Source organism: Gossypium raimondii, chromosome 7 (assembly GCF_025698545.1).
Source record: "Gossypium raimondii isolate GPD5lz chromosome 7, ASM2569854v1, whole genome shotgun sequence".
NCBI classification, from domain to species: Eukaryota; Viridiplantae; Streptophyta; class Magnoliopsida; order Malvales; family Malvaceae; genus Gossypium; species Gossypium raimondii.
The window spans coordinates 41889471-41907172 of record NC_068571.1 but is presented as its reverse complement, the minus strand read 5'-3'; the positions used below and the strand labels follow the sequence as shown (position 1 = coordinate 41907172).

The following is a 17702-nucleotide window of genomic DNA, read 5'->3' as shown; positions in this document are numbered from 1 at the left end:
GCAATTTAGGGCTAAATAGAAGAAAAAGGAAACAATTGGGCTAGATTGAAGAAAGGAGCAAAGAAGGCGGGCCAAAGCAGAATTTTTCCAAGATGTAATTAGCTGAAATTTTATGTTGACTTAGTGGGAGATTATGTAGGGATTTTTATATCATGGAATATTTTATTTCCTTAAATTTCTATGGCTAGTGGCTCTTAATTTAGCAAAGCCACTAAAATAAATAGGGGGTTACATTGTTCACCTATTCATCAAGTCTTGAATCAAGTCATTAATCAAGTTTTTAATTACCGAGTTTTTTTAAGTATCCATTTCAACTTTAGGCCGGTGTTAACTTCGTCAAGATCCGTGAGTTACGAATCCGAGCAATTTGACTCCTAAATTCTAGTACTTATTATTTCACCGGATTAAGAGTATGACTTCGTCAACTCACAAGGTCAAATCAACACTAAGTCAAAAAAGACGTCGTTTGAGTTAGTGTGGTTAGACGTACAGTTGAAATTCCGAAAGGATCGATTGTCTAATCGGTTTTCTGTGAACACATTAGCGTGCCAAGTGAGGATTGCTGCTTGGTTCCGTCAAAGGAAGTAGTAACCGGATTTAGATGTCCTACGTGGTTAAGGGCATTGGTTCGAGCTAGGCTCTTTTAGAACGCAAAGCTGCCGGAGTTCTAAATCACGAACGTTTCATTGGTTGTTCGATCGGTAAGGGTTAGTTATTGGACGTTTCATAACTAATTTACACAAAGAAGAGTTGGTGTCTGAGGCGTCCTTGGTAGCTATAACTAGCTTATTGGAAAAGAAGAGTTCATCTAATTTCGAAGATCGGTTCAAAGACGAGAAAAACCCATGCCTAAAGCTGAGCTTAGTTTAATTCATTTTTCTTCAGATTTATTTAACTGTTTTTTATTATTTTATTTCCATCTTTTACTTTTTACGCATTTTATTTATTTATTTCAGGTGTCAAATTTTATCCCCCCGAACTTCTTGGGCACGACAACTGGCCCGACATAAATCTGGTCAAGAGAGCAACAATTTTCAGTAAACCCAGTCTCTGAGGGATCGACCCTACTCCCTATACTGCTTAAATTGCAAATTAAGCGTTGGTTTATATTGGTGGAATCGGCACCCATCAGTTTTGGCGTCGTTGCCGAGGACTGCAACACTCACAATTGTTTAAATCATCTTCATGACCAGATCTTCATCCGAAGATCTCGAATACGACCCAGAGATTGAGAAATCAACACAAGCACGATGAAAAGAGACAAAAGCTCTTAAACGTGCAAGTAAAACAGAAGTTGAGCTAGGACAAGGGATCCTAGAATCCGACGTCAAAAGGTTGAGCCAAACAATTCGTGCAAAGGCAATTCGACGTGGAAAACAAGTCGGAGTGGTTGAACCTGAGATCGAACCACTTTTTGAAACAAAAGAAGCAGAAGTCGGTGAACTAGAAAGGATGGCGAACCGAACCATTCGTCAACTAGCCGCTACTCCCAACGAGCAAACACCGTTATGCATCAACTATCCAGCCGGAGAAACCCCGTTCGAGTTGAAGTCAGGCCTGATCCACCTTTTGCCCACTTTTCGAGGCTTGAAGAACGAAAATCCTCACACTCACTTGAGAGAATTCCACATGGTCTGCTCAAGCATGAAACCTCAGGGAGTAACCGAAGATGAAATTAAACTTCGGGTCTTTCCATTTTTTTTAGTTGATACAACAAGAGAATGGTTATTTTACTTACCCCCAGTTCTATTACAACGTGGGATGACTTATCTCGTGTTTTTCTTGACAGATTTTTCCCAGCATTGCAAGCAGCTAAACTTAGGAGAGACATAGTGGGAATTCACCAAATAGAGAGTGAATCACTCTATGGCTATTGGGAGCGATAAAAAAACTGTGTGCAAGTTGTCCTCAACACGACTGGACCGAACAATCACTTTTTCAGTATTTCTACGAGGGTCTGCTCCTTATGGAAATGAAGATGATTGACGCTGCTAATGGAGGGGCGCTTGTCAATATGACTCCACAAAGGGCGAGAGAACTGATATCCACTATGGCGACAAATTCTCAACAGTATCGGTCGAATTTAGAACCCACAAGACGGATTAATGGGGTAAACATTTCATCCTTACAAGATAAATTGGATAAGCTCACTAACATTATTCAATCTATGCTTACAGAAAAGAAGAATCTGACCCAACTGTGTGGAATTTGTACTACATCTGAACATCCGACGGATTTGTGCCCAATCCTTACCGAAAATTCAACAGCACATGTTGACACTATCGAAGGCTTTCCGGGACCTCCGCAAAGACGCTATGATCCTTTCTCCAACACCTACAATCCCGGGTGGAAGGATCATCCCAACTTGAATTATAGAGCTAATCATTGATATAATCCGTCATACCAACCGAGAGCTTTGCAACCACCGCAACCACCACCCAAGCCGAACACATCTTTAAAAGCTATTATGGAGAGACTTGCCGTCGCTGCTGCAAAATACCAACAAAGGACAGATGCATCAATACAAGAGTTAACTAATCAGGTTAGTAAACTCTCAATGACAGTTAATCGTTTGGAGTCTCAAGGTAAATTACCTTCCTAGACAGAGACAAATCCTTGGTAGAATGCAAGTACAATAACTCTTCGTAGTGGAAAAGTTTTGAAAACAGTTCCAGACAAAAGTCATGGGCAAGATAATGAACGGAAAAGCAGATCTTTGATCCAAAAGCCAGACTGGAATCAGAAATTTATAAACCAGTTGTGATGCCACCTCCTTTTCCAGGGAGGCTCGCAAAGGATAAGAAAGAGAAGAAGGAAAAAGAAATCCTCAAAACATTCAGGAATGTGGAGGTAAATATCCCTTTGCTCGACGCTATCAAACAAATCCCTTGTTATGTAAAATTCCTCAAGGAACTGTGTACTAGTAAGAGGAGGTTAATAGGTAACGAAAGAGTAAATGTAGGAGAAAATGTCTCCGCAGTACTGCAAAAGAAAGTTCCACCCAAATACAAAGACCAATGTATGTTTGCTATTTCCTATGAGATAGGTAATGTAGGCATTAAGAAAGCCATGTGTGATTCAAGGATTTCCATTAATGTTATGCATTATCTTATTTATAAGTTGATTAACGCGGGTCCTTTGAAAAAGACAGGAGTAATAATCTAGTTGGCGGACAGGTCAGTCATCTACCCCGAAGGGTTGCTTGAAGACGTCCTTGTTAAAGTTAACGAATTAGTTTTCCTTGCAGATTTTTACATTATTAATATGGAGGATGATAACTCAACTAATTTGTCTGACATTTTGCTTGGAAAGCTATTTCTAAGTACCGCAAGCGCAAAAATTGACGTTCGGAGCGGAACACTGACAATGGAGTTTGATGGCGAAATCGTGAATTCAATGTTTACGAAACTATGAGTCATCCTAACTCACTATTAAATATTTCTAGTATCGATAGTATAGATTGTTTAACTCAATCTTATCTCGAATATCATGACTTTGATGAGTTAGAAACTTTCATTTATAGAAGCATTGACATGGATGTTTTAAGTCATCTCGAGGAATTATCAATTATAGGAGATCCGTTGTGAGAAATTGTCAAACACTTGGAGACGCAACCATCGTCGACGAATCGAGGTAAACAATTTGAACTATTACCTTTCTAAACTAAAATGTTGCCTTCGGTTTTGCAGTCACCAACCTTGGAGCTTAAAGCATTACCGAACCACCTCAAGTACGTCTTTTTGAGAGAAAAAGACACCTTACCAGTGATAGTGTCAAACAAACTAACCAAAGACGAGGAGGAAAGTCTAGTTCGAGTTCTGAGGGATTATAAGGAAGCTATTGGTTGGACAATAGCCGACATAAAATGGCTAAGTCCATCCACTTGTATGCACAGAATTTCCATAAAAAATAACACGAAACCAAAGAGAGATGCTCAAAGGCGTCTTAATCCACCCATGATGGAGGTAGTAAAGAAGGAGATCCAGAAACTGCTAGATGTTGGAATGATATACCCGATCTCCGACAGTGATTGGGTTAGCCTGGTTCACGTCGTGCTCGAGAAAACTGGCGTGACAGTGGTGAAAAACTCATCAGGAGAGCTAGTCCCTACCCGAGTCCAGAATGGATGGAGGGTTTGCATCGATTACAGAAAGTTGAATGCGGCTACTCGGAAAAATCATTTTCCACTCCCCTTCATCGATCAAATGCTCGAGCGATTAGCAGGTAAGAGCCATTATTGTTGTCTCGATGGGTACTCAAGATTTTTCCAAGGGACTGACAACACCTACAATTGTTCTTGAGGAGCCCAGAATTTGAATAACAGGTCGTCGAGCTAACGACGTTAAACAAAGCGCTGTTGGGAGGCAACCCAAAATTTTCCCTTTATGCAAATAAAATTTTTGGTAAAACGAAAAATGAAAATGCATGTCAATGATCAGTTCTGTCTAAGGAAAGACTTGGTACTTAAGAATGTCCATTGTGACTCACCTCTCTTTCCTGGAAACTTACTTGGTGCATTTATCACGACTGTTTTACCAAATCTCGTAATCTTGGTTTTTAATAATTTATTTCTCGAGTTTATAGCTTAGCTAATAAATTCAAGAAATAAAAAAATACACATTTTAATTTTAATTTTTTCTTATTATTTATTTTTATTTTTATTTTTATTTTGCAGGGAGACATTCCAAGACAAAATTAAATCCCCCATGTCAACCCACAAAATTCTTTTAATTTTAGCCAAGGCCCAATCCACCTACCCACCATTTAACACCGTGGACACACCTACGAGGGAACCCTCCACGACGTTGAAATACATGGGGAGTTCATTTTTCTTCCTTTACCTACTTACTTTTACTTTTTATCCTTAATATAATTACATTGGGACAATGTAAAATAAGTAGAGGGAGGGGAATAGAAATATCGGTTCTATTTTGCTTATCTGTCGTCGCTATTTTTGCATGTTTTCGGTAAAAGGTAAAATTTTTCTTTTAATAAATTGGGATGGACCACTTATGGTTTGACCTAGACTTAGTGGGTAAGAATTTTTTTTTTATTTAGGAATTATGAATTTGCTTAACTGTTTATCTTATATCACATGTCAATAATCTTTCCCTTCTACATTCTCAAAAAAAAAAAGAAAAGAAAAAGTAAATAATAATACTCCTCTGATACGAATGTTAAGAGTGAAAAATTGGGGTTGTACATCGGGCTGAGTAACCGGAACGTGGTGCTTGGGTTGTCATCACATCTCACATAAAAAAGTTCGTGTGGCTGTCCAATTTCTTTGCACTCACTCCGCTAACAAGCTATCACGAGTAGGGCGAAATATCCCGCTTAGAGACATCCGAATCGAGTAATCGGAGCATGGTGCTTGGGTTGTCATCATGTCTCGCGTCAAAAAATTCGAAAATGTCCTAAGTACACAAAAAATTATTATTATTATAAATAAAAATAAATTAGGGGTAGGTCTATCAAGCTCTAATAAATTTTGAAATATATTTACTTACTTCTTAGGCTAGGCTATTTGAGATGCTAATGTGTTAGGATTAAATTGTTGAATTGTGTAAACCATGGGGGTCAAGTCCTATTATGGGGGAAATTTTTCCTTTAGCAGATACATGTATAATGCTCGAGGACTAGCATGAACTAAGTAGGGGGATTTGATTAAATGCTAAAATTACATATTTTATGTAATTAAATTGGTTAATTTATGAGAATGCACCACTGATTTTTCCATGTTTATATTGAATTTTATACAGGGGTGCAATTTAGGGCTAAATAGAAGAAAAAAGAAACAATTGGGCTAGATTGAAGAAAGGAGCAAAGAAGGCGAGCCAAAGCAGAATTTTTTCAAGATGTAATTAGCTGAAATTTTATGTTGAATTAGTGGGAGATTATGTAGAGATTTTTATATCATGGAATATTTTATTTCCTTAAATTTCTATGGCTAGTGGCTCTTAATTTAGCAAAGCCACTAGTATAAATAGGGGGCTACATTGTTCATTTATTCATCAAGTCCTGAATCAAATCATTAATCAAGTTTTTAATTACCAAGTTTTTTTTAAGTATCCATTTCAGCTTTAGGCCTGTGTTAACTTCGTCAAGATCCGTGAGTTACGAACACGAGCAATTTGACTCCTAAATTCTAGTGTACAAGCCCATTTTGCCCGAGCCAAAAACCCACCTAAACCTACCTAAACCCATTACACCACAACCCCAATCAAGCCCAACAAATCCAGGCCCAATACCTTAAACCTAATACAACCCTAAACAATATTCAGAAAAAAAGAGAGAAACCTTAGCTGTCGCACCTTATCCCTAGCCTCAGCCACCAACTCTTCTGACAGCCGCTGCCATCGCCGCTCCTACCTGTAGTGCCGCACCAAGGTGCTCTTGGTTTCGATGGTTTAAAGTATCATGTCTTAACGTGCTAGATGTGATATTCCTTCAAAACAAGAGAATCTTAAATTTCAATCCATGTTATTTGAGTTTTTTTAAGGATCGTATTTTTAAAAAACTCTTCAAAGTTTTCAATCTTCGACACTAAGACACTAATTAATCAACTAGGTACCAATTTTTGGGCGTTACGAATGTGCTAATCCTTCCTCATACGTAACCGACTCCCGAACTTGTTTTTCTGAATTTCGCAGACCAAAAGAATTGTTTTAATAAATTTAAACTGATTATTAAAAATAACCATTTTTCGAGGTGACCCGATCACACCTCATCAAAAAAGATTGGTGGCGACTCCCATAATCGTTTTCATTTTCAAAATCCAAGTTGACACCCTTTTTATCAAAAAAATGGTGTCAACATCCAGTACTTTTATTTATCCGGATTAAGAGTATGACTTCGTCAACTCACAAAGTCAAATCAACACTAAGTCAATGACTTCGTCAACTCACAAAGTCAAATCAACACTAAGTCAAAAAAGACGTTGTTTGAGTTAGTGTGGTTAGACGTACAGTTGGAATTCCGAAAGGATCGATTGTCTAATCGGTTTTCTGTGAACACATTGGCGTGCCAAGTGGGGATTGCTGTTTGGTTCCGTTAAGGGAAGTAGTAACCGGATTTAAATGTCCCACGCGATTGAGGGCATTGGTTCGAGCTAGGCTCTTCTAGAACGCAAAGATGCCGGAGTTTTAAATCACGAACGTTTCGTTGGTTGTTCGATCGGTAAGGGTTATTGGACGTTCCATAACTAATTTACACAATGAAGAGTTAGTGTCCGAGGCGTCCTTGGTAGCTATAACTAGCTTATTGGAAAAGAGGAGTTCATCTAATTTCAAGGATCAGTTCAAAGACGAGAAAAACCCATGCCTAAAACTTAGCTTAGTTTATTTCATTTTTCTTCATATTTATTTAACTGATTTTTATTATTTTATTTTCAGCTTTTACTTTTTACGCATTTTATTTATTTATTTCAGGTTTCAAATTTTATCCCCCCGAACTTCTTGGGCACGACAACTGGCCCGACATAAATCTGGTCAAGAGAGCAACAATTTGCAGTAAACCCAGTCTCTGAGGGATCGACCCTACTCCCTATACTGCTTAAATTGCAAATTAGGCGTAGGTTTATATTGGTGGAATCGACACCCATCATAACCCAAGGTACTGGAATTCCAAAAACATAAAAATTACAAGAAAATGAACTAAATTAATTAACCAATTAAACTTTAAACCCTAGAAGTCCCTAAGTCCGTGCGTTGAACCTTCTTTTCTTCTTGCTTTTTCTTTGTTAGTTTCGTATGGCTTTATATTTTATTACCTATTATTTTTATTATACTTTAATTTATTATTATTATATAATACATATATACATTTACTTAATTACTAAGATAACATATTTTAACTTTTATTATTATAATATATAAAATAAATTTTCACATATGAGTTGTATATATAATTTACTAAAACCGTCAACTTGATGGAATAAGCTATAATTTCTTCTTTAGCCCTTTAATTAATCTTTAATCTATAATTTAACTTTCACCCTATACATAATTTAGTCCTTATATCTAATACTTTTAATTCAAGTAAATTCGCTTAACAAAACCTAATTAACTACACAACTCAAATTATACCTAATACTTTTCGACACCTCTAACTATCGGGTCGTTATAATAAAAGTTAACGGCTAAAATTTATTCAACTCAAATTCGAAATTATCTAAACTCAAATAGACTTAAATACAAAATAATTTGAACTTGCAATGACACGAAAACAAAACCATAAAACTCAAAATAACCTAAACAATCCAAAATTTAAAATGATTCAAACTCAAAATTGACCCGATTTAATACCTACCTGAACCTATGAATTGGAATAATTTGCTGTTCTTATTAATGAAAATGGCCACATTTACAAGTAGGAGGATGCATGGTAAGGCACGAAAAAGTTCGGTGTATCGCTTTCTCTGGTACAAGTATTATTGATATAGCCAGTTTTCGATGTATCATTTTAAGTTTATTGATATTTTTAAATATTTTTACTTATATTTATAGTTTAATTTTTAGTTTCTTACTAAATTATGCATTGTTTTGGTTAAAAAATTATAATTATATATATGTAAAAATATCTATATAAAATATAAGTTTTAAAATTATTAATTTTGTTCAATAATTTAATCTAAAACTATTAATTTTAAATATAATTATAGAAAAATTAAAATGTTAGTTAAAGTACTAAAATTTGGTACCAACCAGTATTTCCATAAATTTAACCAAAGCGGAATGGTATGATCAAGTACCATATTAAAAACATATAATTTTGGATTGTGTGATATGGTTTCTCATTGGACAAGTTGAGGTATACCATAATTGAGATTAATCTTGTATAGAATAATAATGTCGTTTGATTTTAGGAAATTAATTTTCTTTTGTTGATAATAGAAGCACTTTCTAGAAAAGACTAGACAGACCACATGAAACACTTTGGTTGGAGAAATTTCTTATCAGAAAAGCAACTATCATAGCTTCAAATTCAAAATTGTTACTATAAAATATAAATAACTTCTCCTATCACAAAACTAAATAATACAAATCCCAACTACGGTATCCAAACGCCATCCTCTGAACTTCATTTTTCCTTAAAAAAAGAGAGCTTCGATTCGATCTCTTTTAGTGAAAAAAATGGCTGAAAATCTTATGCATGCTTTACAATATAACAGCTATGGCGGAGGTGCTGCTGCTTTGAAGGTAAAAATCTACTTAATTACGATGATTTATTTTGCTTTTTTTTTCTTCTTCTTTTTTGTACTGTTTTTCTTCATATAATTTTGTTTGGTTGAGATATTAGTTCGTCCTTTAAGTGGAGATTTCAATTAAGGTTGTTAATTTAGTGTTTATATTGATCTAAGTTTGTTCTTCGGATTCAAAATTCTATTAGTTAAATTTGTGATTGAAGAAAGCATGAAGATGATTCCAGTGTGTGCCGTGAGTTACTAAGGAAGTGGAATTTTCTGGAACGGAAATAAACTAGGGATTTGCTATTCGGAATTAAAATTTTCACAAAAAGGATCTGAGATTGAGAGGTTGACTTGATGGAGAAGTTAAGTGTTGACCCATTTTATAGTCGGATTCAAATTTTTATTAGTTAAATTTGTGATTGAAAGCATATAGATAATTTGAATGAGTGCCGCAAAGCACTAGGATAGTGGAATATTCTGGAATTGAAGTAAATTAAGGATTTGCCGAGACGGAGAGGTTGATACTTTACAGTGAAGTTTAGTGTTTAAATTTTTTATATGGAACTGCTTGATATAAACTTGAAAAAATAATCGCCAGCGACTTGATGTCATAACAGCTTTGAATTCTTTTGTGCTTTTTACAGCATGTTGAAGTTCCGATCCCCACTCCAAATAAAGGTGAAATTTTGCTTAAGCTGGAGGCAACTAGTCTAAACCCAATTGACTGGAAAATACAGAAAGGGATTCTGCGCCCACTTTTACCTAGAAAATTCCCCCACATACCTGGTAGTTTATATATTCTCGAGACTCTTTCTTTTTATCGATGTTTGAACCAGACCAGTAGAGGTACCGGTCCGGAGAATGGCTTTGAACCGGTACAGACTGGTTGAACCAATGGTTTACATTTGTGGAGTTTGCTTTAGTTGCAACTATTGATGGGAAAAAATGTGTCTATTGTCATTAAAGGACAGAATTTGTCTAGTTGTTAAGGCATATCCTTCTTTTATAACTAACCAACAAAATAATAGACTGGTTTGTAGGTCTCTTAGTTTAAGCACTTGTGGTTATTTGATGGTAATTTTTGGCATCCTATTGTCATAGAGCTAATGCTTTTAAAACGTGAAGATTTGATATCTCAAATGAAAGTTGTCTAGCTATATACCATTAGCAAGTTATATTAAAGAACCTGTCTTCAGTAAGCTTTGCAGTTTTCTCTCTGTTGATATTTGGATTGCCGCATTTTAATCATCGATTAAAGATTTTTATTTTCTTGTGCAGCAAGTGATGTAGCCGGAGAAGTCGTAAAGGTTGGACCAGGAGTCACAAATTACAAAGTTGGGGATAAAGTTGTATCTCTTCTTGATCATTTGGTAAGTTCTCATTCTCATTCTTAACGCCCGCCCCAAAAAAAAAAAAAAAAGCATAAAAAGTCCGGCCCTGTAGTCTCGTATTATAAACGAATCAATATCAATTATGTAGATTGCTATGGCCATCTTCTAATATGAATTATATTTGCAATGATAGACTGGTGGACTAGCTGAATATGCTGTGGCTACGGAGAATCTGACAGTTGCAAGGCCACCAGAAATATCAGTTGCCGAAGCTGCTGGTTTACCCATGGCTGGTCTCACAGCTCACCGAGCAGTCACCCATGGGGCTGGGGTCAAGCTTGACGGAAGTGGCCAGCAATTAAACCTCTTGATTACTGCTGCTTCAGGTGGTGTAGGTCATTACGCAGTTCAACTAGCAAAGCTTGGAAACACACATGTAACAGCCACTTGTGGGGCTCGTAATCTGGATTTTGTCAAAAGCCTTGGAGCAGATGAGGTTCTTGACTACAAAACTCCCGACGGTGCAGCTCTGAAAAGCCCTTCCGGTCGCAAATACGATGTAGTGATCCACTGTGCTTCTGGTATTCCTTGGTCTACCTTTGAACCTAATCTAAGTTCAAACGGGAAGGTAATCGACATAACCCCTGGTCTTAGTGCTTTTCTAACTTGTGCTATGAAAAAGCTTACCTTCTCAAAGAAGAAGCTGGTACCACTCTTTATGTCACCTAAAAAGGAGAACCTCGATTATCTGGTTAACTTATTGAAAGACGGGAAGCTTAAGACGGTAATCGATTCAACGTATCCCTTAAGTAAGGCTGAGGAAGCATGGGCTAAGAGCATGGATGGTCATGCCACTGGTAAGATCATTGTGGAGCCTTAATCTATGAAATATTACTTTATACTTACTGCAGTGATGCTTGGAGGTCATGCTGCTTGTGTGTATAATTAGGATTTGTGTATCTTGAAAATTATGTGTATGAAATGTATGGTTAATATACACGTTGGATGACATTGCAAAAATTTTCTTAATGTGTTATAAGGTTTGTTTTCATAAATTTAGCTCTTCTTTTATATGGTTCCTACTTTTCCTTACTTTTTCTAGTTGATAATTTGAGCAATGAAATGTAGTTGGGACTTGGAGTTATATATGTGTTTTTCATGTATATTTTATAATTTATGTTTGGAGTTGATTGCCGTCTTTTATAATAATGTCTATTTTAAGGTTAAAAATACTTGTTGAAAATTGTATGGATTTTCATTGGATACATATTTCAAAAATTTTTTATAACTAAAGTTTTGCTTATAAATTAAAATTCTTGTGAATAATATCTATTATATATAATATTTGAAAGTTTATTGAGCAAATTTTTATGAATTTTATTTTGTTAGAAAATATTTAAAACTTATGAAATTACTTTTTTTTATCCTATCTTCAATTATTTATTGTAACACATTGATTTTGATTTTAAAGGATGTAGTAAAAAATTAAAAAATAATTATATAAATAAATGTGACACTTATTGTATCATTAATCCACTTGGCAATGTATCAAATAATTACCCATTGATTTTTATCATTTTCAATTGTATTGACGTATGATTACCTTCTAAAATCAATTTATTCATCAATTCAAATAACATCCTCAACGCATGTGGAGCCTTTAGGAGCAATGTATAGAATAATTTTCGTTTGAAATATTTTTCCCAAACCTTGCGATTATATCTGTATATTTGTTATCTTCTTTAAGGTTAATAAATAATGGCCTGCTTGTTTTTGGCATTTTTTTTTTTGCGTAAAATACTAACAATTTTGTGTCTAAAAACCAAAAGTTATGTTCAAATGTGTTCCTTTTATGCCTCTTGAGTTTCGTATTTTTCTAAATTATAATTTTTCTTTAAAAACTATAAAATTTTTATATATTAGTTCTCCTAAATATAAATTTTCGCTAACAAAGAAAACAAGTGGTTATCTTCTCATGTCAAATTTAAAATTTAACCTAAATATTAAATGATTCAAATTTATTTAATTCAAATTGAAATTATCTAGACTCAAATAGATTTAACTATAAAATAATTTGATTTCGAAACGACATGAATACAAAACTACAAAACTCAAAATAGCCTAAACAACCTCAAAAATTGAAATGAGTCAAACTCAAAATTTACCCAATTTAATACCAACCTGAACTAATCAATTGATATAATTTACTTTTCTCATTAATGAAAATGGCCACATTTACAAGTAAGAGGATGCAAAAAGTTCAGTGTATCACTTTCTTGGTATAGGTACATATTGATATCGACATTTTTGATGTACCATTTTGAGTTTATTGATGTTTTTAAATATTTTTCACATATGGTTTTTTTTCTTCAAGTCATTTGCTTCTTATATTTTATTTTGCCCAACGGCGATGCCAGCTTTCGGGCTGGCTATTGCTCGCTTTTTTCTCCCTCCTACCAAAATTTTGTACCAATCAGTACAAGTCAATATTAACCAAAACAAGTTGAAACACACTAAAAATTTGACCCAAATCGAATATAAACTATTTGATACGGGTTTAGAATCAGAATGGTATGATCAATAACCATATTAAAAGCATACAATTTTGGTTTGTATAATATGGTTTCTCATCGGACAAGTTGACGTTTGCCATGATTGAGATCAATTTTGTATAGAATAACAAAGTTGTTGGATTTTAACGAATCAATAAATTTTTTCAAAATCATAATATTCATCATTGGTAATAGTATTAATCTTTTCCTTCTAAAAAGGTAATCAGTTAAAGATGAAGTGTGCTCGACTCCTATAAACAGACCACATGATTGGAGAAACACTTTGACTGAGCATTTGGTTGAGAAATTTTTATCAGGAAAGGAACTACATATCATAGATTATCATAGATTCAACTTCTCCTATCACCTTAACATTCAAACATTAATTCAAACCTTTGGCTGACAAAAACTAAATAATACAAATCCCACCTACGGTATCCAAACCCCATTCTCTGAACTTCAATTTTCCTTCAACATAAAGCTTCGATTTGATCTCTTTTAGTGAAAAAAATGGCTGAAAATCTTATGCATGCTTTACAGTATAACAGCTATGGCGGAGGCGCTGCTGCTTTGAAGGTAAAAATCTACTTCATTACGATGATTTATTTTGCTTTTCTTTTTCTTTTTTTGTACTGTTTTTCTTCATATAATTTTGTTTGGTTGAGATATTAATTCGTCTTTTAAGCGGAGATTTCAATTAATTAAGGTTGTTAATCTAGTGTTTATATTGATCTAAGTTTGTTCTTCGGATTCAAAATTCTATTAGTTAAATTTGTGATTGAAGAAAGCATGAAGATGATTCCAACGCGTGCCGTGAGCTACTAAGGAAGTGGAATTTTCTGGAAGGGAAATGAACTAGGGATTTGGTATTCGGAATTAAAATTTCACAAAAAGGATCTGAGATTGAGAGAGGTTGACTTGATGGAGAAGTTAAGTGTTGACCCATTTTATCGTCGGATTCAAATTTTTATTAGTTAAATTTGTGATTGAAAGCATATAGATAATTTGAATGAGTGCCGCTAAGCACTAGGATAGTGGAATTTTCTGGAATTGAAGTAAATTAAAGATTTGCTGAGACGGAGAGGTTGATACTTTACAGTGAAGTGTTTAAATTTTTTATATAGACCTGCTTGATATAAACTGGAAAAAATAATCGGCAGGGACTTGATTTTATAACGCTGTGAATTTTTGTGCTTTTTACAGCATGTTGAAGTTCCGATCCCAACTCCAAATAAAGGTGAAATTTTGCTTAAACTGGAGGCAATTAGTCTAAACCCAGCTGACTGGAAAATACAGAAAGGGATGCTGCGCCCACTTTTACCTAGAAAATTCCCCTTCATACCTGGTAGTTTATATATTCTCGAGACTTTTTATCGATGTTTGAACCAGACCAGTAGAGGTACCGGTCCGGAGAATGGCTTTGAACCGGTACAGACTGGTTGAACTGATGGTTTACATTTGTGGAGTTTGCTTTAGTTGCAACCATTGATGGGAAAAAATGTGTCTATTGTCATTAAAGGACAGAATTTGTCTAGTTGTTAAGGCATATCCTTCTTTTATAATTAACCAAAAAAATAATAGACTGGTTTGTAGGTCTCTTAGTTTAAGCACTTGTGGTTATTTGATGGTAATTTTTGGCATCCTATTGTCATAGAGCTAATGCTTTTAAAACGTGAAGATTTGATATCTCAAATGAAAGTTGTCTAGCTATATACCATTTGCAAGTCATATTAAAGAACCTGTCTTCAGTAAGATTTGTAGTTTTCTCTCTGTTGATATTTGGATCGCCGCATTTTAATCATCGGTAAAAGATTTTTATTTTCTTGTGCAGCAAGTGATGTAGCCGGAGAAGTCGTAAAGGTTGGACCAGGAGTCACAAATTACAAAGTTGGGGATAAAGTTGTATCTCTTCTTGATCATTTGGTAAGTTCTCATTCTCATTCTTAATGCCCGCCCCCAAAAAAAAAAAAAGCATAAAAAGTCCGGCCCTGTAGTCTCGTATTATAAACGAATCAATATCAATTATGTAGATTGCTATGGCCATCTTCTAATATGAATTATATATGCAATGATAGACTGGAGGTGGACTAGCTGAATATGCTGTGGCTAAGGAGAATATGACAGTTGCAAGGCCACCAGAAATATCAGTTACCGAAGCTGCTGGTTTACCCATGGCTGGTCTCACAGCTCACCAAGCAGTCACCCATGGGGCTGGGGTCAAGCTTGACGGAAGTGGCCAGCAATTAAACCTCTTGATTACTGCTGCTTCAGGTGGTGTAGGTCATTACGCAGTTCAACTAGCAAAGCTTGGAAACACATTTGTAACAGCCACTTGTGGGGCTCGTAATCTGGATTTTGTCAAAAGCCTCGGAGCAGACGAGGTTCTTGACTACAAAACTCCCGACGGTGCAGCTCTGAAAAGCCCTTCCGGTCGCAAATACAATGTAGTGATCCACTGTGCTTCTGGTATTCCTTGGTCTACCTTTGAACCTAATCTAAGTTCAAACGGGAAGGTAATCGACATAACCCCCGGTCTTAGTGCTTTCCTAACTTGTGCTGTGAAAAAGCTTACCTTCTCAAAGAAGAAGCTGGAACCACTGCAATTGTCACCTAAAAAGGAGAACCTCGATTATCTGGTTAACTTAGTGAAAGGCGGGAAGCTTAAGACGGTAATCGATTCAAAGTATCCCCTAAGTAAGGCTGAGGAAGCATGGGCTAAGAGCATTGATGGGCATGCCACTGGTAAGATCATTGTGGAGCCTTAATCTATGAAATATTACTTTTTACTTACTACAGTGATGCTTGGAGTTGGAGGTCATGCTGCTTGTGTGTATAATTGGGATTTGTGTATTTTAAAAATTATGTGTATGAAATGTATGGTTAATATACACATTGGATGACATTGCAAAATTTTCTTAATGTGTTATAAGCTTTGTTTTCACAAATTTAGCTCTTGTTTTATGTGTTTCTTACTTTTCCTTCGGACTTATATGTATTTTTTTCATGTCTATTTTATAATTTATGTTCGAGTTAATAGCCTTTTTTCTAATAATGTCGATTTTAAGATTAAAAATACTTGTTGAAATTTGTATAGCTTTTCATTGGTTGCATATTTTGAAATTTTTAAAATTAAAGTTTTACTTATAAATTAAATATCTTGTTAATAATATCTATTATATATTATATTTGAAAGTTTATTGAGCAAATATTTTATGAATTATATTTTGTTAAAAATATTTAAAATTTATTAAATTACTTTTTCAATTATTTATTGTAACACATTGATTTTAATTTTTATAGGATGTAGTAAAAATAAAAAAATTAATTATATAAATAAGTGTGACACTTATCGCACCTTAACCCACTTGTAAAGTATAAAAATTTCATTCGCGATGTATCAAATAATTACCCATTATTTTTTTATCATTTTCAATTATATTGACCTTTGATTAACTTATAACATCAATTTATTCATCAGTCCAAATAATATCCTCAACGTACTTCACAAATAATGTATGGAATAATTTTCCTTTGAAATATTTTTTCTAAACCTTGCGAACATATCTGTATATCTATTACCTTCTTTACTGTTTGAACCGATGAAGGGGAATCTTGCTTATCACACCAACTGAATTATCTTTTCAATTTGATTTCTTTAACCTTCACGATGATAATTTATTGGTTAAATCTATTATTAGTCTATATATTATGCGTAAGTTATAGATTTAGGATCCTTTTGGATGGAAGTTTTTTTTAGTACGGTGCGTTTGGCTTTTTTTTGGTCTCATATTACCGTATCAAATCTTACTACTACTGCTGTTTTTACACTAACTGTAGGTAAACGCACCTTAATCTCTATACTTCAATTTGGTAAATTTTAATCCATGAACTTTTTGAATTGGTCAATTTTAAGTACTTTCCAAGTTTTAAAACTTTAGCCAGAACCCAAATGGTAGCAACTAAATTTGTTTTGGTTAAAATCTACTATTAGTTATATATTTTGCGTAATGTTTTAAATTTAGCCCATAAGCTCCTATTCGATTATTGTTAATCCTTATATTTTTCAAAATTCAAAATTTCAATCTTGACACAAATAACAACTGCTAAATCCAAGAATTGATTCTTTTGTGAGTAGCATGTTAAAATAATAAGTTAACATGTACATAATATATTTGCTGCATAATATTTTGAAAATAGTATAACATATTAAATCTAATAGTTACCATTTAGTTAAGATTTTGAAAAATACATGTTTAAATTTAACTAAATTAAAGTATAGAAACTAAACACACAACTTATACCTAGTACAAAAGTTAATAATGAAAATTAATCTAAACTATTAAAAACTATTAAATTTTGTCACACATATAATATGGGTGAAAATGCATGTAACAAATTTAAAAAAATGAAAAAATTTGATATGATAACAAAAATGGAGTTAGAAAATTAAAAACATCATATTTTACGTTGATGTCTCATTATGTCTATCTATTTTTCTACATTTTATATAAAAAAATAAAATTACCCTTAAAATTATTTCTATTACTAATTAAAATAATAAATTTTGATAAATACACTCTTTAAATTGATGGGTGTCGAACCCATCAAAAATAATTCCTACAAAATAACTCT

At 34.1% G+C, this 17702-nt stretch overlaps 2 protein-coding genes across 2 annotated transcripts; both read left to right on the top strand.

The window, feature by feature from the left end:
• Positions 1-8932: 8932 nt before the first annotated feature.
• On the top strand, positions 8933-11573 carry LOC105785077 (chloroplast envelope quinone oxidoreductase homolog). Its single transcript, XM_052633529.1, has 4 exons — positions 8933-9197; positions 9832-9973; positions 10466-10557; positions 10712-11573. Exons 1-4 carry the CDS (start codon positions 9132-9134, stop codon positions 11396-11398), a joined length of 987 nt encoding a protein of 328 aa, XP_052489489.1. The 5' UTR covers positions 8933-9131; the 3' UTR covers positions 11399-11573.
• Positions 11574-13300: 1727 nt separating this feature from the next.
• Positions 13301-16015, top strand: LOC105790682 (chloroplast envelope quinone oxidoreductase homolog). The gene is made up of 4 exons (XM_052633528.1): positions 13301-13646; positions 14274-14415; positions 14902-14993; positions 15146-16015. Exons 1-4 carry the CDS (start codon positions 13581-13583, stop codon positions 15833-15835), a joined length of 990 nt encoding a protein of 329 aa, XP_052489488.1. The 5' UTR covers positions 13301-13580; the 3' UTR covers positions 15836-16015.
• The last annotated feature ends 1687 nt before the right edge of the window (positions 16016-17702 follow it).

Coding starts and splice junctions, on each gene's coding strand:
- LOC105785077 (XM_052633529.1), top strand. CDS start 9,132: ATGGCTGAAAATCTTATGCATGCTTTACAATATAACAGCTATGGCGGA. Junction 9,974..10,465: donor AAAATTCCCCCACATACCTG/GTAGTTTATATA, acceptor TTTCTTGTGCAG/CAAGTGATGTAGCCGGAGAA. Junction 10,558..10,711: donor TATCTCTTCTTGATCATTTG/GTAAGTTCTCAT, acceptor TTGCAATGATAG/ACTGGTGGACTAGCTGAATA.
- LOC105790682 (XM_052633528.1), top strand. CDS start 13,581: ATGGCTGAAAATCTTATGCATGCTTTACAGTATAACAGCTATGGCGGA. Junction 13,647..14,273: donor GAGGCGCTGCTGCTTTGAAG/GTAAAAATCTAC, acceptor TGCTTTTTACAG/CATGTTGAAGTTCCGATCCC. Junction 14,416..14,901: donor AAAATTCCCCTTCATACCTG/GTAGTTTATATA, acceptor TTTCTTGTGCAG/CAAGTGATGTAGCCGGAGAA.